Genomic DNA, 25,593 nt, shown 5'->3' with positions numbered 1-25,593 from the left:
ATGACTGAAGACATGTTCACAGGTAACTATTACCACAGGTACTGTGTACTCTAGGGTGGGTTAAGCTCCCAAATCCCATCTGAAAAAAACAACAAAACAAAACAGGAAGATGTTATCAGCTCCCAAAATTTGATTATTTATCTTTCTGTCCCTGTATCGACTGACTTTTCATTAAATGAACTCTTTTTCAAGAAAGGAAAATATAGTAGGAAGGATGGGTACTAGCTGGGTGACTTCCATTAATAGTACAGTGTTAGTCAGGGCATAGTATTCTGGAGGTACATACAGAAACAGTCTAAAGATTGAAAAGCTATACCCCCCCACAAAAAGATACTTTACTTGAAACTGAAGACGTTTTTATTTATCTTTATACAAAAGCAACTGTAGTGTAACTTTTAATATCTTTTTTATGAGGACGTCCACAAGCTCCCACAGAGTCATAATTTGGCCCTGGATACTATTGCAGTAGGTTTGCATAACATCATGGTTAGAAGGAACCCTTATACATACAAGTACAGGTTCCCGTATTAGTTATCAACAGGTGGGTTAAGGTGGCAGCTCTCTAGGTATTTTGTGTCCTTGTCACCCCAAATTCTACTAGAGAAAAGCCACAACTAATAGCCACAATGCTGAAGCTTGAAGGGGTTTGAGTGTACAAAGGATTATAAGAGTCACACTGTTCTCTGACCAGGTTAAAGCAATTCTTGCTGTAGCATTCACTCTCAAATATCGTCATCCTGTTTTAACAGGAAAAACCTCAGCATCACTGAGGATACGTTAAACCAATAATACAGTTGCTTCCTTTGCATTCTTAAAACATTGTAAAATGGATTTAGACTTAAAACAATTTTGATGACCAGTGTTTATTGATTCATAGTGTTTATTTATGGGACACCAGACATGTATTCATCATGTCTGTAACTCCCGTTCTTACATAACTCAGTATCTGGCAAACACTGGGTGCATAATAAATGTTAAATTAATATGTGAATCACTTCTTGGTTAGACACGATATTCTGTTTCTGGACTAATTTTGTCTTTGCTAATGTCCTGCCTTGGGAGTGTCATCTCTGACCTAGACCGCAATCTCCTGAGGCATATTAGGGAGGGTGGTAGCTGTTCTTCTGAATGCTCCCATTTCTATCAACCAAACACTTTCCCTTTCAGGGCTCTGTTCTTTTTTGCTTTTCATCCTAAGATCTAGAACGGACTCCAGATCTCCTGGAAGCAGCAAAGTCTCCACTCGTCCAGGCCTTCCCAACCCGAGAGCACGGACAGACACACAGACACAGACACAGACACGCATGTACGCGCGCGCATACACACACACATACACACACACACACACACAGAGAGAGAGAGAGAGAGAGAGAGAGAGAGAGAGAGAGAGAGAGAGAGAGAGAGCGCTCGCCTCCAGCTCCCCAGCCTTCTGTCACCTCGCACCGCCCACAACCACACCCTCCCTGTGGGCGAGATCACCTGTCCCTCCTCTGCCACCGCCTCCTCGGGTACCCTTTCGCCCCCCCTCCTGCTCCCCTTCCTCCGCCACCTCCCCCAAGCCCTCCCCTTCCCCGCCTCCTCCCACCCCTTGGTGTATATAGTAAAGGCCAGGCGCTGCACGCAGACACACACTCTCCCGGACACAGGCACACACGCGCACAGACACAGTCGGCAGTGGCGGCCAGCGACAGCGGCTGGGTGACAGCAAAGACAGAGGCTCCCATCGCTGTGCACCCCCTTCAGGCGCCCAGCGGCGAGGCCAGACCAAGAGAGTTCCCACACCAACGTCCACCCCGTGGCTTCCTGGAGGCGGCAGCCCGGATCCCGAGGTAGCGGCTGCGGCACCCCTGTGCTGGTCGGGGTCACCCCCGCCCTCCCCAGGCGGACCTGCCACCAGGACGAAGGGGGCGCGCCGGACTGGGCGCGCCTGGCGGGGCCCGGCGCCCGGGGAGGGGCCTGCCTGTTCCCGGGGGCAGGACGGCGCCCAGAGGCCGGGGCCAGCGGGGAGGGCCGGGCGGGGGCGGGGACGCGGGTCGAGGCAACCACTTGTGCTGCTCGCCCAGGCCAGGCTCCTGCTGGCCGGCGCTACGCACTGGCCAGCCCGGCCGGGGACAGTCGGGAAGGCGGCGCCAGCCGGTGGGGCGGGGGCCCCGAAGTGGGTTTTGGGCCGCCACCCGCTCTGGCACTGGGCTTAGAGGGCGGCACGAAGTGCGCTCCGTGCCCGGGCACCGCACCGGGCTTGTCTCGGTATCTGCCATTCTGCCCCAGCCAGGAAAACCAGGCGCCTTCCAGGCCCTTCGAAAGATGGATTCTGTTGACGTATCTGGCGGCCCTGGCGAGCTGGGTGGAAAGTTGGTTTTTGCCAGATCGTGCTGGGATCTTCTTTGTGCCGCTCAGCAAGTCCCGCATCCCGCTGGAGCAGGGTGAGTGCCTGTCGGCGCCCTGGGAGCCCTGGTGCCCCCACAGTGCCCAGACCCGGGGTGGCCACACCAGCCCCGGCTTTCTGCCATGTTAGGCACCAAGCAGCGTTCTGGCTGCATTTTTTTTTGTATGCGTGCATTTCAGTGGCGCCTTTTGCTGCGAAGGGAGTTATTGCCTTCCTGCGCGTTGGCTTTTTTTTTTTCCTCGGGGTTGGGACTTGCTCTGTGTGTTTGTTGTTTGCCATTTAAACCCCTACTATTGTTCAGGATAAGCTCCGCCTGGGTGGGGAAATGGCATCCCACCACAGTTGTTGGCGAGGGGTCGAAATGTTGCCAAACAGCTGCTGCTTTGTGTTTCCCTATCCGAAGTCCGCGGAGTGGGTTTGGGGCACGATGGATGGGTGGAGAAACAGATAGGGCATGAAGGAAGACCGTGGCTTTGCGAAGAGTGACTTGTTACCCACCCCAAGGTATTCAGTCAGCCTCTCTTTTGACTGCCAAACTTTTATGAATATTTCTCTTTTGGAAGAGAGAAACCTAATGAATTTAGCCGTTTTTTAAAAGGCGGCAATCCAGCTTTAACAATGGTTTGGGAACTTAATCAATGAGAAAGGGAGGGGGAAGAGGAGAAGGCGCTGGGGGATGTGGCTGCTTCTTACAGAGTCAGGTAGAGAAGTGGGCCGGGCTGGGCAGGGCACAGCGCCTGGGTGGCCACATTCCTAAAACTATCAGTTGTTCTTACCTGTATCCACTGATACCATCCACCCTGTGCCCTCACCTCTGAGCTGCCCAGACCTGGCAATGGGCTTGAGAGGCGGCTTGCAGCAGCGAGAGGGCCAGCCTCCCTCATCTGGCGTTTTTTAAGGATGTGTAAATATTTTGCTGAGGATAAGTGACATCAACAGAATGATATTCCGCAGAGCCCGGGTGTGCGGCGATGATAAATAGATACAGCCAAACAAAGTTTTGATAACCGCATATTCTCATGGCTCACTCTGTTTCGTTTGGTCTTTGTTTTTGTTGGTTTAGCATTATCTCGCATCCTCTGGTGTGATCCCTTTATTTATCCAATTCTTGGAAGCGTCTGCTTTGAACACAGAGAAAAGCAGCCGGCAGAATGAAAACAATTCTTAGCCTCTCCTGCATCAGGCAGATTTTTCTTTGCTTTCCCAGGATCTCTTTCCCACCGTTTTCTAGCTGTTTTCCCTTCTCTCCTTTAGAGTCATCACAATTGTGTGCTGGTAGAGCAAGAGACTTCAGCTAACTTTGAAAACACGTCGTGGCAGAGCCTTTGTTACAGTGGTATACCAGGGGACAGTAGAGAGGCTTGTGGGGAGGGTGCACCTCCCTAGAGAGTAGCGCCATGCACCCATACCCTGAGTGTCTTCGTATTTTCTCCTAGAAGGGAAACGTGGGGTGCTGTGCTACTTTCAGAAGCAAGGATGAGTCCAAAGACACAGAATTATAAGCCATTAGCCTGATAGCATCCCAATTTCTCTGGTCCTTAGGAGCTCAGGGAAGCTATATACCAGTTTTAGAAAGCCCCGTTCCCTCCCCACAGACACTGTATTCTGCACATGGCTATTTCCTTCTCAGCCTGACAGATGTCCACTGGGTGCATGCCCAAGGTGGCCATAGCACTTGGAGCCAAGTCACACCGAAACTTGTGGGGCAGGGAGCTGCTGACCGTTTTGGCACCAACTCTGGGTCATTCAGCCTATCCAAGGGGGCTCCTTTATTATTCAAAGGATCCAAGACCACATGCAGGGAGGTTTGGCCCAGGAAAACCTGTTCATCCCAGGAGCAAATGAGAAAACTGTTTCCCAGGTGGTGTCCAGTGCTTGCTTGAGAGCAGTTTGGGTGGGCGTTTAGGCAAGGAGCATAAAGCCAACTACAACATCTTTTACCTAGAAAACAGGCAAAAGAAAAGAGCAGGGAAAAAAAGAAAAGAACGAACAATAACAAAACAAACAGAAAAAAAACCAAAAAAGCAAAGTAAGTTTGGAGGCATGTGAGCAAATGTGGCCTAAGAGCTCCAGTGCCAGCAGCCAGAAGATTCTAGTTCCAATGACCCAGGAACTGGGGAGACCCTTGACCCGGAATGGAGCTATTCTGTATATGCAGACAGCCATACCCAGGCTCAGAAGCCACAGGAAGCAAATAGCAAGTGTCTGCTCCTCCTCTGACCTTAGATTCCTGGGGAGGAGGGAAGTAGAGGGAAATACATTGGAAAGGAAACCAACATTTGTTCTTGTTCTGTCTGCCAGGCACTGAATATGTGGCAAACCTTCTCAGTGACCCTGTGACCCCAGTGAAGCATTATTTAACAGATAATTCTCAGAGAAATTGTCAGTCTTGTTCTGATTCCAGTCTTCAGTGGTAATGATTTAAGCAGCAATATGTGTCTCTGCCCCTGTTCAAAGCCCCTTATTTATTTCTTCTAAAGGCCGAAGTCCTAAACCCATACGTCCTTCACAAAATATGGTGCGCAAATTAGTGTGGTATCTGTGAGTGTGTGTGTGGGGGGGAACCCTCCAGTGGAGGCCCCCTATTCAGCTGTGTTTTGCGCATGTGCCTGGTAGCACCAAACCTGTTCCTAATTCAGGCGGTGCCCTTTCATTTAAGAACCCCCCCAGACCTACAATTATTAGCTAAATGAAAGATGAGTGACCAAATGATAGAGTCAATGGAGTGAACAGTGGCAGAGGGAGCCATAAATCATTGTCAAGGGAGACAGAGCAAGAGAGATCCAGAGGTTTGTATGTTTGATGAGTACTCATAGTTTTGGGTGTCATATCCCTATTTGAGCCCCATTCTGACAAACCGAGGTTTAATTCTTATAACGCCAATGTGAGACTGTGTGGCCAGATTATTAATTTCATTATGCAGATGAGATGCTCAAGGTCCAAGGTGGGACCAAAGTGTAGGTGAGTTTTGATGCTTTATTATTTCTCAAATACTAAATAAATATGAGGAGGGGATTTGCTATGCAAGGCCCTGGACCTCCTTCCAATCAGATGATAGCCTTTAGACCTTAGCAATTCCAAAACCACCAAAGAGTCAGGATTTGAATGCATAAAATGAGGGGCTTTGGGCTGCCGCCTCTCTGAGCAGACTATGAGGAGTACCTCAGAGAATGAGGCTTTCTATGAGGGGAAAGATGGCTAATTGCACTTTCCCCATGCACAAAAGCCTGTGTGGGCTTCTGAATTCAGCTTGATTTGGGGATCAGAGCGACATGCTTGCTGTACAGTTGGAGGCTCTTTGTCTTTGGAGAATGCCTCTGATTGCCACTTCTCCCTCCCACCTGATCATCTGCCTGGGTGCCCAGCATCTCATTCTTTCTGCACTCATGGCCTCCGCTTTGTGACTCACAATGTTTGATGAGCCTCTTGAGTCTACTGCTCTCCTCTGTCTTCTGATGGCAGCTGGCAAGAAGACCATTTTGGCAGCCACATTAGTCCTTCTGGATGTTACACATGACCCTTCTCTTTCTTGCCGAGAACACACAAAAACACATATGCATGCACAGGCACAGGCAAGGACACAGGCACATGTAGTAATTGGATCATGTTTCTGTTTCTGTATTTGATTGATCAAATTAGATTGCTAATGCACAATTGTTATTGGAAGATGTACTTGGCCTTGGTGATTTTCTATCACAGCCCCTGCCTTAAACAAACCAGAACCATTAAGGTGGATGTAGCTCAACCAGCAGCTGCCTAGAGCAATGCTGGTTGTACTTAGTGGTTTCCCCACATCTGTGGGGCTGCCCCTGAAATATATGCTTGATCTGTTTTAGTTTGTTTGGGCTACTGTAACAAAACTGGCTAAACTACATGCCTTTGAGCAATGGAAATTTATCACAGTTCCAGAGATTAGATCCAGGATAAGTTTGCTATCAAACTCAGTGTCTGGTGAAGGCCTTTTAAAGTTCATAGACTGTGATTTCTCATTGTGTTCTCCCATGGCAAAAGGCAAAAGTGAATTCTCTATCTCTCTGTCTCTATCTCTCTGTCTCTCTGTCTTTGTCTGTCTCTATGTCTGTCTCTGTCTCTGTCTCTCTCTCTCTCTCTCTCTCTCTCTCTCTCTCTCTCTCTCTCTCTCCCTCTCTCTCTCTCTCTCTCTCTCCCTGTCCTCTCAGGGCCTTGTACATGTTAGGGTCTGCCACTGATTTACCTCTCCTAGCCTCTGAGGTCCCTGTTATAAAGGCACTAATCCCTTTGATGAGGGTTCCACTCTCATGATCTAATCATTTCTTGGATGTCCCCACCCCCTAATCCCATTACCTTGTGGATTAAGAAATCCACAAGGATTTAACAGATGAATTGCAGGGGTGGCACACAAACCTTCAGATTATGCATCTTTTATGTGCGTTTCTTACATTTCCATTTGAATCTCCACCGGGCTTCCAGAATATTCTAATCTTCCCAGTTTCGATTTCTATTGTTATCATCAGCTTTAACAATTCCATACATGTGAGAATTTTGGAGCGCATCATTTTCATGCCTGTCACTCCCCTTCCCACAGCTTTTTAGCCTTTCAGCTCCACACTAATAGAAATTCTTAATGGTCATATTCTACATGAGTACTGTAGCATGCAAAGCCATTGGTACACATGGGTATGGAATGCTTGACGGGCAGCCTGTCCTAAATTAGATAAGCGTGATGTATCGCTGGATTTATAAGAGTACTAAAAGAATGCAAACGGGCTCATCCGGCACTTGCAATTGTATTGTGATGTGGTGAAATTATATTTTGGATATATTGGTCAAGTGATATAGAATTAAACTCAATATTGCTTGTTTGTTTTAATTTTTAATGTGATGACTATCCACCAATGTTGTGATGTCATAGCACCTGCAAATATGCTGGGGAGTGGGGAGTTAAATACCTCTGTCTCCGTGACAGATGGGAGGCCTTGTGCTGACTCAGTTTGCACAATGGCTGACATTAGAAGATCATGATTTTCAGTAACTAAGGAGTCATTTGGGGAGTTCTCCACCAGGCATGCCTGTGATTCTGTTCTGAGAATCTCGTGGGCTGCAAAAACCCACTTCAGAATTCAAGGCAGGGTAGGGGCCTAAAGGTTAGACTAGCTTGAACAAAATGGCTTCTTCCTTTTCTTTTGCTCTCAGTTCTCCAGAACACCCAGCCTATGCTCTCATCCTTTGGAGGATTAGCTCCTGCCTAGACCACTGATTTCTTTCACACCTGCCCTGGAAACAGCTTAAAGTAATATCTTTCTCAGGGATTTGTGCTTGGAGGATAATGTGCCAAGTAGACACTCTCATGCGAAGAGTGGGTTGTTTCTAGCTGTGGCCATTCTTAAAGAAGAAAAGAAGATCCATACTCAGTCATTTTCTGACAGCTTCATGTGAGCGGCAACAAAGATACAGTTTCTCTAAGGAACACAGAATGATTTCAAAGAAACCCAATATCACACATCCCAATAATACCACAGATAAGGCTACCTGAGGAAACCCCAGGAGTGGGAGAAGGGTTTCAGCTGGCACTGTGGGATCATCTCAGCCATGGCCACACATTCCTGGACCCTTCCCTGGGTGCTAGGCAAGGCATGAATAGATGGGAGAGGGATGGAATAATGAACTTGGGACTGTGGTGATTTATAGGTCGGGCGCCTGTGGCTCTGGCTCCTGAGGGCGCTGCCCCCGCAGGGAACCCTTGGCTGACCTCCTCAGGCTCCTCGGAAGGAGCTGCTTTTGTTTCCCATGGCAGAAGCAGACTGTTTACTGGAGCGCAGGAAGAATCCGACATTCTGGCGAAAAATAATTCATTAACAGCCAGGGTATTACCAGTTCCCTGGAAAAGCTTCTCCAGCTGCACTAGAGCAACTGTTCTTTTTCAGCAACAGAGAAAGCCTTGCTGGCAGCCAAGACTGGGTGTGTTGGGGGCGTTTCTTGTTGTGAATATTATTTTTGTCTTTGTATGTATGGCCACTTTTGCCTTATAATTCCGAGAAAGAAACAGAGGTCTAGGAGAGCCCAAATGACTTATCTGTCAGGCTGCCTGTCTTTACAGATTCAATCCAGCAAATCTAAGCTGACTCGAGGAGGATAGGCTGGCCCCCTCCCCCACAATCATTCCTCACCTCCCAAGCTGGGGGCGCTGCAGAGCCACATAGAATGTTCCAGAACAACAACAACAACAACAAAAATCCCAGGGAATCACAGCACCTGCTCTTACAATTCCTTGAAAAGAAATTGACTGAAAGATCTTCTTCCCACCTTCCCACCACCGTACACACCAGGCAGAACGTCCTATCTTGGCTCTAGGGAATTATTTTGCTTACTATTAATTGGTACAGTGGGCCAAAGTATGCTATTCATCATCCCAGTTTTGAGGGCATTTGGACAGTCAGGCAAGCATAACCAAAAGAATGGGCTGCATGTTTTGTTCACTAAAGAATGACTGAATCTATATGAGTACAATGAAATGATCCCAGAAGCTTATTATCCTCTCTAAAAATCTACTTTTCAGAAAGGGTTTTGTCTATTTGTTTATTTTTGATGCTCATGCTCAGAAAGCTAAACCCAGCTTGCAAAAATGAGAAAGAATGAAATTTCCCTGTTTTAGTTGTTCTAAATGAAACAACCCTAATTGAAGTTTAAGTGAGACACAATATATTGATTTTGGTTTTACATGGAACATAACTAGACAATCATTTTATTTTGATGAGATATTAATTTCCATCCATTTAGACTGGTGAAATAGGCATTTTAAGTACCCCATTGTTCTGATATTTCTTTACTGTTCCAAGGTGCTGGCTGAGAATCTTTTTCATGTATGTAGAAAAACAGTACATATGTCCTTAGTGAACACATAGATAAACTAACCTTATACTTTGAAGAAGGTAAAATTTTCCCTTTTGTTGACTGCCAAGATTATGTGTGTTAAGGGCTATGTATCCTTTTTGGGTTTTGTCTGGAGTAGTTTCTCCATATTGGTCCTATTGACACTTGGGCTGAGGCCAGCCTTTGTTGTGGGAGACTGAGTACTGTAGGATGTCTAGAAATCTTCCTGGTATCTATTCACCAAAGACCAGTGTCATTAATCCTTCCCCTATCCTAAACCCCAGCAAAAGACCCATTTGTGACAAAAATCACCACAGTTGAGAAACACTGGTCTAGAGCAAAATTTAATAAGTAATTTGTGGTTTTCAGAAAATTCAATTTGAATTTCATTTTTTAATAAAAATTTCAATTTGCAATGTCCCTCTGGATTTTATATATACAATGCATGGGGAGTGATTAATTAGCAGTTGGAAGTGGGTCATGTGCTTGATTTTAATTGCGGATGGATCTATAAGATTTCTAAGCATTCGGGATTTTTTCCTAACATTTTTAGGCAGGCAATTGAATAAGTCATAGGTAAATGGGGGGGGGGCATGTTGCAGGAACCTGCAGCTTCTCCGACTAAGAGAAGAAATTACTCTCCATAATTTCTGTTTTATACACACCTGATTGCAGGTATGACATCAACTCCACTAGACATCTTCCTGCACTGCCAATTCCCCACTGTTGTATTTCCTATAGCAGCTTAATTTCAGAGCCAATGGAGTTAGCCCTTTAGTGGATTTAGGACCATTCTGTTCTTAGCAGGCACATCTCAGACTGCTACATCCCTTTTACTCACCACAAATTCTGTGCTTCTGGTACTCTTGAGGACAAAAGCCAGTGATGGGAAGATGGCGTATATTCAGCAATCATTGTGTAGGTTCTCCCACCTCTCACTTGTTTTTTTCTGGTTAGCAACACCTCTAGTTGGGAAACACTTCCAGGAAAAAGATACTAGCAGGTTCTTTGGACAGCAGGAAAACATGACAAATTTTCATCAGGGCAAACTCTGAACCATATTTTTAAAAGACTAGCTATAGGAGTTATGCATGTTCCGGAAGGCATTGTGGGGGTAATCCATGTCTTGCCCATATGTGGAAAGGGAAAGACAGAACTGTGGATCCTTCTGTACACAAAGAAAATCTTCCCCACTTACCCTGGCTGTACCAGTCTCTGAGTGGAATGAGTGCACGGGGATGCATGTAGAGAGGCAGGTGTACAGAAAGGAAATTAGGTGGGGATGGTGCATCTTGTAGCCACTCCTATCAGACTTCCCTTTTCCACAGAGTATCTGTGGTATTCAGAAATTCATATACAAAAGAACTCCCTGGTAGGCTTAGCTGGTGCACAAAGATGGAAAGATGAGTCCTCAGTGACTTGCCAAGGCCATCTTCCTCGGTGAGTTCTAGCCTCAATTACAGAGTGTTGTGAGTCTTCCCTATTGTTGAAAAGGGAAAAGCAATAAGCTCACAGTAATCCACAATATGCTGGACCCAGCAGATAAATCATTGATTTGCAGCAGACTTGATCACTCTGAGTTACCTGTACCTTGCAGATCAGGGTGATGGTTGCAACTCTGGAAGAGGAAGCAGGATCATAAATCTGGGCTTTAGAGGCCAGTGGCGTAGTGCAGAGGCCACTGGGGCCACTGCTGTGTGCTACAGAAACAAACAGACAGGTCTGAGTGGTATGTTGTTCCTCAAAATAATGGCAATGGAAATGGCTGTGAAAAACATTTAGACCCTTGTCATAAAAAATGCAAACAGTCTTCCTGCTATAGGAAAAGGGTAAATAAACTCTATTGCAGCTGGATTAAGCAGAAACATATTTGAAAATAGCATGATTTTCTTTCTTATTCTTTTTCTGAGACTCTTATTTATAGCAGGTTGGGCAAAGGCGGCCACTATCTTTTGTGACTCCAGAAGAGTGTTTTCCAGATGGTCCATGATGTTTTTCTCTTTATTAAGCTTAGCTGAACACGCCTCATAGAAACCTGTGCTTTTTTTTTTTTTCAGATTGCAGAAACCATTGATTGGCTAACAAATCAATGGATAGGAAATTGCTGAACCGGTGCTGATGAGTTTCCTTTTGTATTTTATAAATAAGACAAATGTCAGGGAAGCACAAAGTGTGGGCTCTTTTAACTATATATATATATATATATATATATATATATATATATATATATATATATATATATCAGGGCTTTGAAGACCGTACAGGGCTATGTTTCCTAAGCATTTTGCATTTACTTTTTCTAATACAATGCTCTATGCTTTTTGCTAAAACTCAGCAACATTACTGGTTTCCTTTCTAACATCTAAAAAAAAAGCATGGTTACATTTCAGATTGAGCAATTAGCTCTGGCTGCAATTTCTCTTCGTGAAAAACAAACTCCACCACCCCTTCACACTGAATATGAAATTATTAAATATGAAAATACCAGTGTGAGATCATTTGTCTTAAGATCTTTTGTGGCATATCACTTGCAGGGTTTTGTTTGTTTTGTTTTGTTCTTTTGTTGTTTGTTGTTTGCTTTGGTTTGGTTTTTAAGAACAGAAAGAAGATTCTTCTCTGTTTTTCCAGATGAGACAAACCCATTCCAGGTCCTCCAGCTTGGAGTGCACTTTTTGTAGCTGGGTAGCTGGACCTGAAGTTAGTATGGCTGTCCTTAGAGTTCGTGCATTTTTTCTTAGTGTTAAAATCTCTTTATGATGGATCAAGATAGCCAATGACAATTAGGTTTTAACATCTTTAGTTAACAAAATAAAAATTTGTCTAATTTTTCTTGTGTGTGTGTGTGTGTGTGTGTGTGTGTGTGTGTGTGTGTGTGTGTGTGTATGGCGGCCAGAAACACTTGGGCTGTTGTTCTTCAGGTACCGTACACCTTGGTTTTTAAGACATACTCTTTTATTGACTTGGACTAACTATTCGAGCTAGGCTACCTGGACAGTGAGCCTTGAATGCCCCCCACACCCATGCCACCATCTTCACCTCTCCAGCACCAGGATTACAAGTGCACCCCACCGTGCTCTGATTCTTTAGAATGTGGTTTCTGAGGGTCACACTGAAGTCCTTGTGCACAGGTACTTTACTGGCTGAGTTCTCTCTCCAGCATGGACTCTGCATTTAAAAATAGTCACATTTTATTTTTAATTATATGTATGTGTGTGGATATGTACATGCAAGTGAGTGTGCCCACAGAAACTAGAGGCATCAGATCCCCCAGGATCTAGAATTACAGGCAGAGTGAGCTGCCCAATATGGATGTGGGGACTGAATTCTGGTCCTCTGCAAGTGTAGTACACTCTTAACCACTGAATTTCTCAAGCCCCCACCCTCTTTATAAAAACATGTTGCTTATCCATAATATTAAGCAGTCAGTGCTTATCCCCAAGGAGTCAGTATATCAGGAAGGGTAGCCTTTGTTAAACTTCCTAAACAGAGAAGGAAAAGGAGAGTCAAATAAAACATGAGCAAGGATCCTGTGGCTGCTACTGCAAGTCCATTACTCAACTCTCCTACTCTCTGACCATAAAGAGCTGGTTCTATGTGAAAGAAGGAGTTACTTCTTCAGAAGAATTTGAGGGAAAACTTGAGCCATCGCGCAGGAACATTTGAGCATTCACCTTTCACCTTTATCTTTGGTGTCTAAATGCCAGAATTGCTGCCAATTCCCATGGGCTTAAATGTCCTTCACCTTCTTCTCCGCTCTGCCTACCATTGCTATGAATAAAAACTTCAAAAGCATGCCCCCTCCACACCTGGCCCTATCCTCTGTCCTGCTCTGACTGATTCGTGCTTGCACTCTTAACTGCTGTTCCATGGAGCTTTGCCAGCTTCCTTTTGCTCAAGGGCTTCTCAGGTAGCATCATCCAAGCTAAAGGACATGTTCCCAGGGAGTTAAAATAAGGTGACATGCATGAAGCTCTCAATTCATTTTCCTAACCCCTTCTTGTAGATTCCTGACTGACCTGAAATCGGTTGTCTTGAGAGGTTATCTCCACGTTGTACAATCGGTCTGGGCTGGGTTATATTTAGCACATATGCAACTCAGGGTGGAAATGATCAACAAGAAGGTCTCAAGAATTCTCGGGTATTTCTATGTGGGAAAACCCATGAAGTATTAAGTCTAATGTCATTATACTGGCTGTTCCAGGCATTGTGGAATTTAGTGACAAAGAAAGACAGAAAGATAGACAGACACAGAGAAAGGGGAGGGAGAGATGGAGGGGAGAGAGAGGAGGGGTGAAAGGAGGAAAAGGAGGAAGGCAAAAGAAAATCCCCTCACCAAATGAGGCTGTCTGGCTTCAAGAATGACTAACTACACATCCTCCATTCCTTTCAGTCAGGATGCCACCTCTTGGACGTGCTAGCCAGAAATAAATACCACTTTCGCATAACACTCTTCTGTTGTCTTGTCAATAACAGCTGCTTCCACAAGCTCTGAACTCTGTGATAGAAGCACTGAAGCTAACTAAAGCCTTGCTTAATTAAGCAGTGTATTTTGTCCATCTCATTAGGAAATAACTCCAATGGATACACAGAAAATCATAAGAACAGCAGTGTTCCCTGTCACCTACTCAACTCCTGCTCCAGGCAGGGAGAGTGCTGCTACCCAGCGACTTCCATGTCATGTCATTTCTGCAAGGTGGATGTCTGAAGGCCCATTTCACAGTGGAATGCTCAGGGGTTCGGAGAGGATTAGTAATTGGCACAAGATCATACTACTCACACACCTTAAAGCTTGGATTTTAGACATAAATCAGTAGAACTCTCATCAGTGATGGAAGGATGCTGCACTGTTTGTTCTAGTAGCTGTTTCCCATGAGCACTAGAAAGCTGGCTAATGTGAACAAGGCCTGAAGTGTTAATTGTCCTCACCTCATGTGACTAGATGCAAGTGCACTGGATAGCGCACTACTTCGAGGCACTACTGACTTACTTCATGGCCATAAGCTCCCTCTCTGCTCTCTGCTTTATGTAACACATTGAGTCGTCCTCTCTCTTGATCCAGAACAGTTAATCCTTTCCTGGGAACCCAGTGTATTTTAGTGTGCATTTGAATCGCCCCTTCCCCACCTCCGCCCCACCCCCACCCCAGGCTGCAGATGGCCCTAGTCAGAGCAGCTTAGAGAAGCTTCCTTCCTGCTGTTGTACTAGAGAGCTGACCCTTCATCCAGCCCCACCTTTGTTTTGGGAGCAGCTGGATTTAATGTTGAATTTGACAACAGTTCTAGAAAGTATTGGCTTTATTGTGGGCAGTTGGGGTTGGGGGTGCATGTTCTGGAAAGCCAGGCACAGAATGGAGGAAGAGACCAGGTCTCTAGGAATGGTCTGAACACCCTGGTGAGTGAGAGCACAGGCTGGCAGAGTGGCTCATTTAATGTCCCATCTGCTGCTGTCTGTGATCAAATGGGAACAGAATACTTAGCTAGGAAAGGAGAGGGGTGAAGCCAGTAGGACAGATAACAAAACTAGGTTCTCCTCACTTCTCCCTTAGTACTTCCCCCAGTGACAGTCTGTTCTTTTTGAAGGGCAAAGGCTACAAGCCCCAGGGCTGAAAAGGCAGATGTGGCCTGTGTTGATTTTTTTTTCTTTTTTTTTTCTTTTTTCTTTTTTTCCCGGAGCTGGGGACCGAACCCAAGGCCTTGCGCTCTAGGCAAGCGCTCTACCGCTGAGCTAAATCCCCAACCCCGCCTGTGTTGATTCTTGATCAACAATAGTTTGAATAGTGTTGGTTTGAACAATATTAAGGCATCTCTTGTTTAAAAAACAACAGGTGGAAAGAAAGAGCTACAGTTTCTTATAAAAGTAAGGGCGAAGGCATTTTTCCTTTGGAATGATACAGTAAGTAATGTGGAATCTTCTTTTTTCATAACTATGTACAAATCTGCTTTTGTTTTTGTTTTATTCCAAAAGAATCTATGCTTGGTTTCTTCCCTCTCTGTGTCTGGCCCTCTGTTTTCTCCTTTCTTTTTGGATTTTGGTTGTGTTTTGAGAGCAGAAATCATGTGTCATTCCTGTGGCTTGGTCTCATACCAACCTTCATTCTCCCGAGTCAGGCAGCACTTCCCAAAGCCCGTATGAATCATGATCTCTGACAATCCCATGTTTCCTGGCTCCTGACAGTGGACCCATAGCATCTAGATGCAGATAGTAAGGCCTCAAGGCCTCCTTTCCATTGTCCTAGGGTGTCTGCCCCTGTTAATTAAAGGGAAAATGTGAAAGTCATGTGCTTTTGTTTAATTCCATCTTCCCACCATTTAATTCCATGTCACCTAGCCGTAAATGGGCCTAGCCAATGAGGATGCTCCTACGAAACGACAACCCTAGATCTCTCTAATCTTTGTCACTGCCATTCATCATGACTGAGCCCACTTTCCTTTACTGACCTCCATTCGCTTTCAGCTCCCTCCTAGGATTTGAAGCATGAAGCTCTTCACCTTTCATCCACACGGGACATCTAAGTGCTTCCTTCAAATGCATTGCTTACCTCTTTCTTTCTATGGCAGACCAGGCCCTTTCCAACACTTCTGATGCTGGAGGTGGAGGACTGACTTCACACTCTCTCAATCTAAGGTGAATTGAATGCTCCTGACCAGAATCTAATATGTGTGCTTTGACTTAAATGACATCTTACCTATGAGAAACACATGTTTTCTTTTGTGGATAAGAAAATCAAGGTGGTCAAAGGGTAGGTTTAGAGCCATGCAAAGAAAAGGTGGCCACACACAGATCATAATGGTTCTTGTTAGTATTGATCAAGAACTTAGACTTAATCCTGAGCAATTTCAAGGAGGCCAGTGACAGTATCTAACTTACATATTTGATCTTTCTTGTGGTAGGGAATGAACCACGGTGAAGGCTGGGAAAGGGGAGGGACGGAGGGAGGAAGGGGGAGGGAGGGAGGAAGGGGGGAGGGAGGGAGGAGGGAGAGGGAGAGAGAGAGAGAGAGAGAGAGAGAGAGAGAGAGAGAGAGAGAGAGAGAGAGACGCCCAATTTCTGTGATCCAAGAAGGGAGACAAGAAATAATGGAAGCATTATAATAATCCAAGATGGTGGGGTGAGAGTTGAATCCAGAAAAAAAATGAGCTAAGTCTGGGACTTGGGAATGGCTGGCAGCTAGAGTACACTCACAACATTGTGGCTTCTATCTTGTAGACCCTTTGGTGGGCTAGAGAACTCAGAAGGGAGAGAGAGTGTGTACCTTGCAGCATCACCTTCTCTTCCCAGTCAGGAGTAATGGGAGCCTAGTCTTAGGTTCTTGGTCATAAAACCTTGGGCTGACCCATGTCATCTTTTGAGCCCCTAGTTCTGAATAAACTGCCATAAAAAACAAATAAACGAATGGATCAGAAGATTAAAATTACTCTAGGTCACAAGCAAATTAGACAGACCTGGACATACCCAAGAGTACCAGTCCTTGGCAGCCTGAAAAAAAGACTTTACAAATACATAGATTTTTCAGTAAGTAAGCTTCTTTAAAAGCGGAAGCATGTAAATGATCTTGCTGGTTCAGGCTTTGAACAGAACAAACTAATAAAAGGAGTTGGCTGGTGGCCTACCGCTAGCATGAGCAGTCATCTGTGCATTTTGCTCTCTGGGATTAAGAAAGGTTCCTAGGACATGAGACTTTCAGTTTCAAAATCCAGACAGTCTCAAACAAACCGGGAAGAATGCTCATCATTCATAGAAAAGCCTTATTTTGATAGGAGCACCAAAAAGCTGGATCCAACCTACCAGCATTCAACTACTCCGACCTTTATTTTTAAAGTGATTGCAGCTCTTCATTATTCGTAAGACTTGCAAAACCAAATTACAATTTTGAAGTTTTCAGAAGCTTCCCTTCTCCACCTCCAGCATAACTGTTTCTCTTACAAAATGAACCTCAGGGAACAAAACAGAAACCATATTGTAAATGGTAGGGCGGGGAGAACACTTGAAACAAGGAGCTAATGGAAGGGACTTTTTCCCCTTTGAGGCCTGGTATAAGCCTTCAACTACATTCAAAATGCAGGAAAAAATGATTGAAGAAAGGGATATCACATACTCCAATACATGAGTAAAATTGTGAGTGTGTGTGTATATGTGTGTGTGTGTGTGTGTGTGTATGTGTGTGTATCAGTTAAACATCAGAAAAAGAAAAGTAAAATTAAAAAAAATACATCAAAGGGAGGAAACGTACTCATCTTAAAATACGTACTCATCTTAAAATCTTATTCTTTTGGTGGCCTCGGAACCCTCCACAGTAGGAATGAATGGGGTAGACACTCTAGGAGCAATTCAGTTCAGTGAAATAGTACGGGCTGGAGAGATGGCTCAGTGATTAAGAGCATGGACTGCGTTTCTAGAGGTTCCGAGTTCAATTCCCAGCAACCACATGATGGCTCGCAACCATCTGTAATGGGATCTGATGCCCTCTTCTGCTGTGTCTGAAGACAGCTACAGTGTGCTCATATAAATAAAATGAATAAATCTTTTTTAAAAAAGAGAAATAGTACAAAGGAGAAAATTGGACGAGGTGCAGAAAAAGGGTAGAATGAGATTGCCCCCACATGCCTCAGGGAGCAAAGAGCTAACAAAAGTCCCAGTGGAGACCGAGCCTGTGGAAAAACACAATCCTTTAGGGCACTACAATGTCCTAATTTGATCCTGTGGGTGACAGTGAGTTTTTTCACTTATCTTTGTCCTTCCTTCTGGATCAGTCTGTGAGGAATGAACAAATAGTCAGGGCAAATAGCCTATTCTTCCCCAGGCATAAAGGATGCCGGGAGTGAAATCTTAAATAGTAGCTTCAGCATTTTACGAAGGTTTTCTAGGTTCAGCTATGATTTAAAGAGGTCAAACTTTTTAAATAGTAGGGCAGCACAGTTCTCTGGATAATACTTCCTTTTGAAAAGATTGGCTATAGAGACAGAGAAAGCTCTCAAAATGATCCATCCTCAGTTTTCAATTTCATATTTTTGTCTAAAATCCTGAGAGATACACACAGGGATAAAAGCCACATATAACTAAGTCTACATGTTGGCGAAGTTCCGCACACAGTATGCCAGTGTCACCTGACCCCAGTGCAGACAACAGCTGCTCCAGCCTCCAGCATTCTCTTGTACCCTCTTCATCGCCCTTGTCAACAGTAGCTTAGATTAGCTATGTCAAACACAAGAATTTTTTTGATTGTTTGTTGTTATTTGTTGTGTTTGTGGTAGCATCTCGCACCATAGTCCTGCCTTTCCTGGAACACACTATGTAGCTCAGGTCAGTCTCAGACTTATGCAGTTCTCTTGCCTTGGTATCTTTGAGGCTGGATTTAGCAGCACGGACAACCACACCCAGATGAGAATTTTCAAATTGTAATTTGGAGCATGAGTACTAATGGAAAGCAAAGGCCTTACAATTTCTTAAAGGAGAGGGAAGGCATTTTGCAATGCTTTATTTTCTGGGGCTGCTCTGAATTAAGGTTATTAAGCTAGAAGTTTCCAAACTGGGCTCTTGCTAGTATAGGATTTGAGGGTGACTGGTCTGTAATGGCTGTAAGCTAGTCACCTGCTCTTGGCAGCATCTCTGTCAAAGGCTTTCTTTATCTGCCTTATCAAAGCCACTGTCAAACCTTTCAAAGCCACATAGCTGGAAGCACTGAGCACAGGACCACAAAATGGCCGATGGTAGCCCAAATGTATTGGTCTTTTAAAAATCAAGGCCAGGATCAGCCACTGAAATCTCATATCTGGTGTGGACGCTTTTCTCCAACTTCCAAATGAGATTATGATTGATTAATTTCACATCCTCACAGGTCTCGCCATATTTCTCGATGTGCTTTCTGCTCCTTTTTCTTTTTGCTGCAGGAGGCAAACAGCACGGAGGCAGAAATAAAGCAATGGAACATACATCGTAATGCGTCTGGAGCAGCATCAGAAAAGGACTTATTTGTTCTCCTGGGCTGTGGAGTGCCGAGTGATTGAATGCTCGCCAAGCTGTCAGTTTTATGAAACAAATTCCCTAACCCCCTTGGCCCAGAGCTTTGCTCAGTCTGAGATGGAAAAGAAATAACTTTTAATAGAAAACTCATTGCTAAAATCTAAGATAAGATTTCAGAGTTACTTCCCTCCTAAGACTAAAATGAAATATGGAAGCAAGCATTTGATGGCAGAGGAGGAGGACAGGCTATTAGGGGGTCTCATTTCTTTTCAGTTCTTGGTTAATACACTGTTAATAAAAATATTTAGACTTTTGTGATGCATAATGCATTTTTATTCCTAGTGAACTGGCCTGTTTGTATACACAGATGTTTCCTGTGGTCTCTATTTGTTCTAAAACAATATTTCGAGCAGGAAACAGGATTTTTTGTTAAGAACCTAGGTCCTTCACAGACCCCATTAGTTTGAGTGAGGATATTTTCATTTCTAGGTATAATATGTAAGGAAGTGGGAGGGGGAAGCTCCTTTTATTCAAAAGCATGGAAGACCCTTTAATAAAAAGCAAATGCAAGCAAGGCAGTTTGTGAAGACACTATACAGTTCTTCCCTGGCCTTCGAGATTAAACCTGACTGATTCATCCAGGCTTGTTCATTGCCGAAGGGCTGTGTGGCTTTTCAGTCTCCCTTCTCACTTTGTCAAAGCCACCATGAGTAATGCCTGCCCTTTCATTCAAACCCTCAGTGTGTTCAACTAGGTTTCAGAGCCTCTCCACAGCATTGTCCTGTGAGAGCTGCGGCTTCCATTCCAGCACCAAGAACTCTGTAGCAATGCAGTTCGGTTTCTTTGCTACTCTACCAAGGCCATGGAAATCAATTAGAATAAAATGCACAGGCGGGTGTGCTAAGGAAGGAAAATGAGGTTTTACACATCAGCACTTCAAAAACAAATAGGTGAGTCTGTCTTAATTGAAAAATGGCAGAGTGCCCTAATGAAAAGCCAGGCTTGGGATTCAGTTCCTAGTATCTCCCTGTGAGTGAATTCTGAAATGATCAGGCAGCATGTTTGATTAAGAGATCATTCAGTGTGAGGACACAAGCAACACATCACCCTGTGTACAGGCTGACTTGCCAATGACTGCCTAAATACCAGGAAAAGAAAGAATGGAATGCAAGGAAGTCTTCTTTGTTTCTTTGCAGTTCTAAGTCTCTTTGAACTCTCATTAATTTTTTATGATTTTAATATTAAGATATACTTAAAAGTTAAATATAGGAGGAGAATACAATTCGTAATCCTGCCACCAAGAGATTGTCTCAATCAGTATTTTTGTTTCATGTCCTTGGAGTCTCCTCTCCCCCCTCCCCAACACCACATACCCTTTACCTTCTCCAAGAGTTTGAAAAATATATCCTACAACTCAAAGTCTCCTTGTAATTAAATTGATGTACTTCAGAGCTCTGCTAAAACACATTTTCCCAATCATCATCATGAAGAATGAAGTGGTACCTGGCCTATTGCCTTACTTGTACGACCAAAATGTTTAGCAAATGTCTTCCCCTCTTCTATTGCCAGCACCTTAATATCGGTGACTATCAAATCCCTCAGCACCTTGAACAGCGCCTGGCACCTAGGAGTTTCTTAGTAAATCCTGTTGAATTAATGAATGATGACAGCTTATCCTCACATTAGTCTTGGGGTATATGCCTTGTCTCCTGAGGCTGACATCTTCTCACTACCCCTTACTATCTTTCCATAGTAGTAAGATTGTGCTGTAGTTATTTCTTGACAGACTGGGTCTACTCGCTTTTACTTCCCATGACAGAAAGTAGGAAAAGGAGGAAAGGCCCCGCCCTACCTTTGGAGCTAGACAGATGGAATTCTCAGAGCAGTACATAAGGGAACAAGTGTCTTTCTCTGGGCCTCAATGATGCCGCTATCCAACAGGCAGTGGCAATGCCTGCCTGGCAGGATGACTTACAAGTATGCACAATGCCTAGTTTACAGGAGGGATCCAACAAATAAAGCATGTGAGAGATCCTGGAGCACTGCCTTTCTCTCAACATGCCCACTCATTTAATCTAGCAAACACATGAAGATTTCTGGTGACTAACTTTGTGTCTCCGTGACAAATAAATCAGAGAAATAGCAAATAACTGAGGGGTCTTTCTAATCATCTTTTATTGGTCTCCTGCTGTGATTGCACATGCTTCCTCCACAGCAAGACAGCAGCTACATTGCACCTGTGCACTCCTATAGCTAATTCTCTCAGCACTTAGAGGATGTGCTTTCCATCATGGTGTCTTCAGGCTGGGACTCACAGTGCCTATTTCTAAAGAATTACTCAATGTACCCTGATTCAGTCAGTATGAATGAATGAATGAGTGAATGAATGAATGAATGAAATATATCACATTGCGCTCATCTTTCCCTGATATCAATTATCCTTATGGACTTTGTGGGATTCCCTAAATGAAAAGAAAAATAAGCAACCGAAGCTTAGAATTCTATCTTGAGCACTTGAATCTACAGTGTAAGCCCACGGCATACAGACACAGAAGGATTGATCCTGCCAAGTGCTGGCTTAAGGGGAAAAGTACTTCCTCTTAGTTTTGATGATTAAGTTCATGGACTCACTGGATAGCATGTAAAGTTTGTTGAAGGAGAGGTGGTAACGTGTGTGCAGTAGTTTCTTGTCTGCACTTTTAGCTTGAGTTTTATGTATGCTGACATCTCCTTCACACAAAATCTGATGAGCTGGCATTTATTTTTGACAGCATCTCAAAGCCTGTGAAAGTCAGAGCTGGGGGCTCCCAGTGATTTTTAGGTTTATCTCAGACAATGGCAGGACAACCTGGATAATAAAGAGAGTCTTTAGGAGATGTTTCCTTAGAGTTCTTCCAGAATGATAATTAAAGACAAAAACATAAAATATCGGTAAAGAAAAGAGCCAAGCTTCGCAGAGCAATGGCCTCCTTAATAGTATCAGCATTTCTGAGACTGGCCACAAATAAACCCCCAATCACTGAGCTAGGCTTCCTTCCCTAATTCACAGTGGTAGTGATTGCTGGTTAGGTGCCAAAGCATATTTTGTACATCTCCCTTGACACCCAGTTAGACTGCATTTCCCAGCCTCCCGTGTTGTTGCATATATAATGCATGCCCGAGTTCTGATCAAAAGAATGGAAATGGGGATAATATGTCACCTCCAGTTCAACCATAAGTTTTCTTCCAAGCTCTTTTCTTATCTGCTGATTGTCAGAGAGGAAAGAAACAAAGTCTCATGAACATCTTAGAAACTAATTTCAAAGATGGTAGTGCCTTCTCTGCCTAGAGAGTGTCATTTCACGGCATAACTGCTTGGTGTGGAGCGCCCACCCTGGACTGTTACTAAGCATGAAATAAGCTTCCATATCGGTTTGGATGTAATTTCCATTGCAAGTTTGGATCTATTTGTGAGATAGCTTGCCCTGTCTTAACTAAGTCTTTATTGGGTTTTGTTTTAAAGTGTCTGTGTTTTAAAGGTAAAGGCCTTTATCAGCAATTGTATGTATGCATAGATCAGGAATTGTTAGAGCAATAATAATCCTTTCCTGAGTTCTGCAAAGGTGCCCTCACTCATTTTATAGCTATAAATACAACTCCGAGTAGGAAAGCGTTGAGACTTGCCCACCACAGTTGGCACAGAGAAGTGGCTCTTGGGTGAGGCATATTAACAATGGAAGAAAGGAAAACACTTTGTCACATTACCATGGGCCACAGCTACTCAATAGTGGCACTCGATGTTGAATCTTCTGCCTGGATTCAGAGGACAGTTACTTCTAAGAATCAGACATTTATAAACGGGTGGGGAGCCTTAGGATAAATGCCTTGGTCTCTCGCTCCCTCCTTTCCTCCCTGCCTCTCTCCTTTCCTCCCTGCCTCTCTCCTTTCTTCCCTGTCTCCCTCCCTCCCTCCCTCCCTCTTCTCTCCTTGCTTCCTTTCTCTCTTCTTCCCTCACACATTCCTTTCCTTCTTTCCTTCATTGAAATGGGAATTTTATGCAGCCTAGGCTATCCTCAAGTTCACTATGTAACCAAGACTGATTTTCTGCTCCCAAACCTCTGGCCTCCACCTCCCAAGTGATGAAAATTATACCAGTATGACAGCATGCTAAGCTCTTTTCTTTCATTCTCTTGAAAGAGAATCTCACCCAGTTTTCCAGAAGAAAGGGTGTCCAGAATGTTTGAAGGCTGCAGCTGTGCTCCAGGCCTGTGACACAGGATAACAGAGAGGAGGCATTGACATCCCGAAGGGAGAGAATTGGCACCTTCCAGTATAGGCTGGTTTCTCTACATAATTCTAGAAATCAGGCATCATTGTCTGGAAGGTCAGGGCTGATCTGGGTACATGGATGTGAAGCAAGGCTTCTACTAGCAGTGGCCTGTCAGATGGAGAGAGAGAGAGGGAGCAAAGTGTCTAGGCTAGCTGTCACTGCAACATTCCTATTGTAGCTGAAGCTGAGGGTTGCAGGATACTCATTATGTGGAAGAAGACATAAACCTGATATGTCTGGACAGATTTCATGTTTGGTTGGTAGCTCCAGGCAGATGGCTTTATGTGCCCAGCTGTGTGTGCTCTGAGGCGTCTCTGTCCACAAGGGTTATTCCAGGAACTATGATGATGGCGATGATAATGATGATGACAGGGGTCATGGTAGCAGAGAGAGGAAGGAGATGATTACCCAGACAATGCTGTGACAGCTTAAAGTAGACCCTTGCAGGAGCAGGCCCTGCCTCTACTATATATATATAAGTGTGCGTGTGTGTGTGTGTGAGTGTGTGTGTGTGTGTGTGAGTGAGTGTGTGTGAGTGTGTGTGTGAGTGTGTGTGAGTGTGTGTGTATGAGTGTGTGTGAGTGTGTGTGAGTGTGAATGTGTGTGTGAGTGTGTGTGAGTGTGTGTGAGTGTGTGTGTGAGTGTGAGTGTGTGTATGTGAGTGTGTGTGTGAGTGTGTGTGTGAGTATGAGTGTGAGTGTGTGTGAGTGTGTGTGTGAGTGTGTGTATGTGAGTGTGTGTGTGAGTGTGTGTGAGTGTGTGTGTGTGAGTGTGTGTGTGAGTGTGTGTGTGAGTGTGTGTGTGAGTGTGTGTGTGAGTGTGTGTGAGTGTGTGTGTGAGTGTGTGAGTGTGTGTGTGAGTGTGTGAGTGTGTGTGTGAGTGTGTGTGAGAGTGTGAGTGTGTGTGTGAGAGTGTGAGTGTGTGTGTGAGTGTGTGTATGTGAGTGTGTGTGTGTGAGTGTGTGTGAGTGTGTGAGTGTGTGAGTGTGTATGTGAGTGTGTGTGAGTGTGTGTGTGAGTGTGTGTGTATGTGAGTGTGTGTGTGAGTGTGTGTGAGTGTGTGTGAGTGTGTGTATGTGAGTGTGTGTGTGAGTGTGTGCGTGAGTGTGTGTGAGTGTGTGAGTGTGTGAGTGTGTGTGTGTGTGTGTGTGTGTGTGAAGCTCAAGGGCTATGTATCCAAATGTTCTATGTTCTGCGTATGTATTGTGTACAGTGCTGTATGTGCCCATTTAAGGTGTGCCGTAGTGGGAGAATGAAGAGTGTGTGTGACATTTTAAGCTAGCGTGGAACATGGGGTACAGTGTATGTGGATGGAATGATGTATGAATATTTGGGTGTTTTTAAAGGGGAATATATTAAATCTAACATACCATTTGTGGTGCCTATCAAATACATGCTCATTTGCTTTCATTGTTGTCTGTTACAAAGAAAATGCTACCTTTACCCTAGAGAATCATTTGAGCTAGGTTCTTCCTCCAACGCCAAGGTCTAGTGAAGGGCTTAATTTTCCATTGGTCACAGTTAGAGAGGGGATTAGAGCATCCTCCAGAGTGGCCTGATTTTTACCCGTTGACTCTTTCAACAGATCCCATTTTATTTTCTTTTTTTTTCCTTTTTTTCTTTATTAACTTGAGTATTTCTTATTTACATTTCGATTGTTACCATTTTATTTTCTTATGAGATGGTTTTAACTAACATATTTAACTAATATAATAAGGTGTGGCTTGGTGGTAATCTAACCCAAGGCCTTGCACATGCTAGGCAAGTATTCTTCAACTGTGTACAAACATTAAGAACTGATGGTTGTTGAGTGCACACATTCTCACCCATGTAATAACCCCTAAACCAAAAAAAGAGTCTCATTCCAGAACACCCCAAAGTTTTCCTGAACCTCACTGTAGCCAAGAACTTGTGAAAGCAAATGTTATTCTGACTTCTGTCTCTCTGGATCATTTTGTCTCTTCTCTGTTTTTGTAGAAATGGACTCATGAAATGTGCAGCCTCTTGTAGCTGGCTGTTTTCACTTAGATAATGCATGTGAATGTGTGTTGCTTGTGCTCAGAGTTTCTTTCTTTTTATTACTGCATAGT

General features: G+C 44.2%; 2 protein-coding genes across 2 annotated transcripts in view; both read left to right on the top strand.

Annotated features, from left to right (window-relative positions):
* Positions 1-19,819, top strand: LOC147998204 (uncharacterized). The gene is made up of 4 exons (XM_087601099.1): positions 1-38; positions 1,744-2,423; positions 15,793-15,859; positions 19,123-19,819. The coding sequence occupies exons 1-4, from the start codon at positions 1-3 to the stop codon at positions 19,148-19,150; spliced, it is 813 nt and encodes a 270-aa protein (XP_087457225.1). The 3' UTR covers positions 19,151-19,819.
* Positions 1,638-25,593, top strand: part of Rai2 (retinoic acid induced 2) — a 62,502-nt gene continuing 38,546 nt past the window's right edge. Inside the window, 1 exon segment of the mRNA NM_001109316.1 lies at positions 1,638-1,829. The gene's annotated coding sequence lies outside the window, so the exon portion shown is untranslated.

Source organism: Rattus norvegicus, chromosome X (genome assembly GCF_021556685.1).
Source record: "Rattus norvegicus strain SHRSP/BbbUtx chromosome X, alternate assembly SHRSP_T2T, whole genome shotgun sequence".
Taxonomy (NCBI): domain Eukaryota; kingdom Metazoa; phylum Chordata; class Mammalia; order Rodentia; family Muridae; genus Rattus; species Rattus norvegicus.
Note: the sequence above shows the minus strand (reverse complement) of the source record. Positions and strands in the feature narration are given on the sequence as shown.

Excerpts from the sequence above, each read along its gene's own strand:
- LOC147998204 (XM_087601099.1), top strand. The coding sequence starts at position 1 with ATGACTGAAGACATGTTCACAGGTAACTATTACCACAG. Across the intron at positions 39-1,743 it reads ACAGGTAACTATTACCACAG|GCGCCCAGCGGCGAGGCCAG; the intron begins GTACTGTGTACT and ends CACCCCCTTCAG. Across the intron at positions 2,424-15,792 it reads CCGCATCCCGCTGGAGCAGG|ACCAGGCCCTTTCCAACACT; the intron begins GTGAGTGCCTGT and ends TTTCTATGGCAG.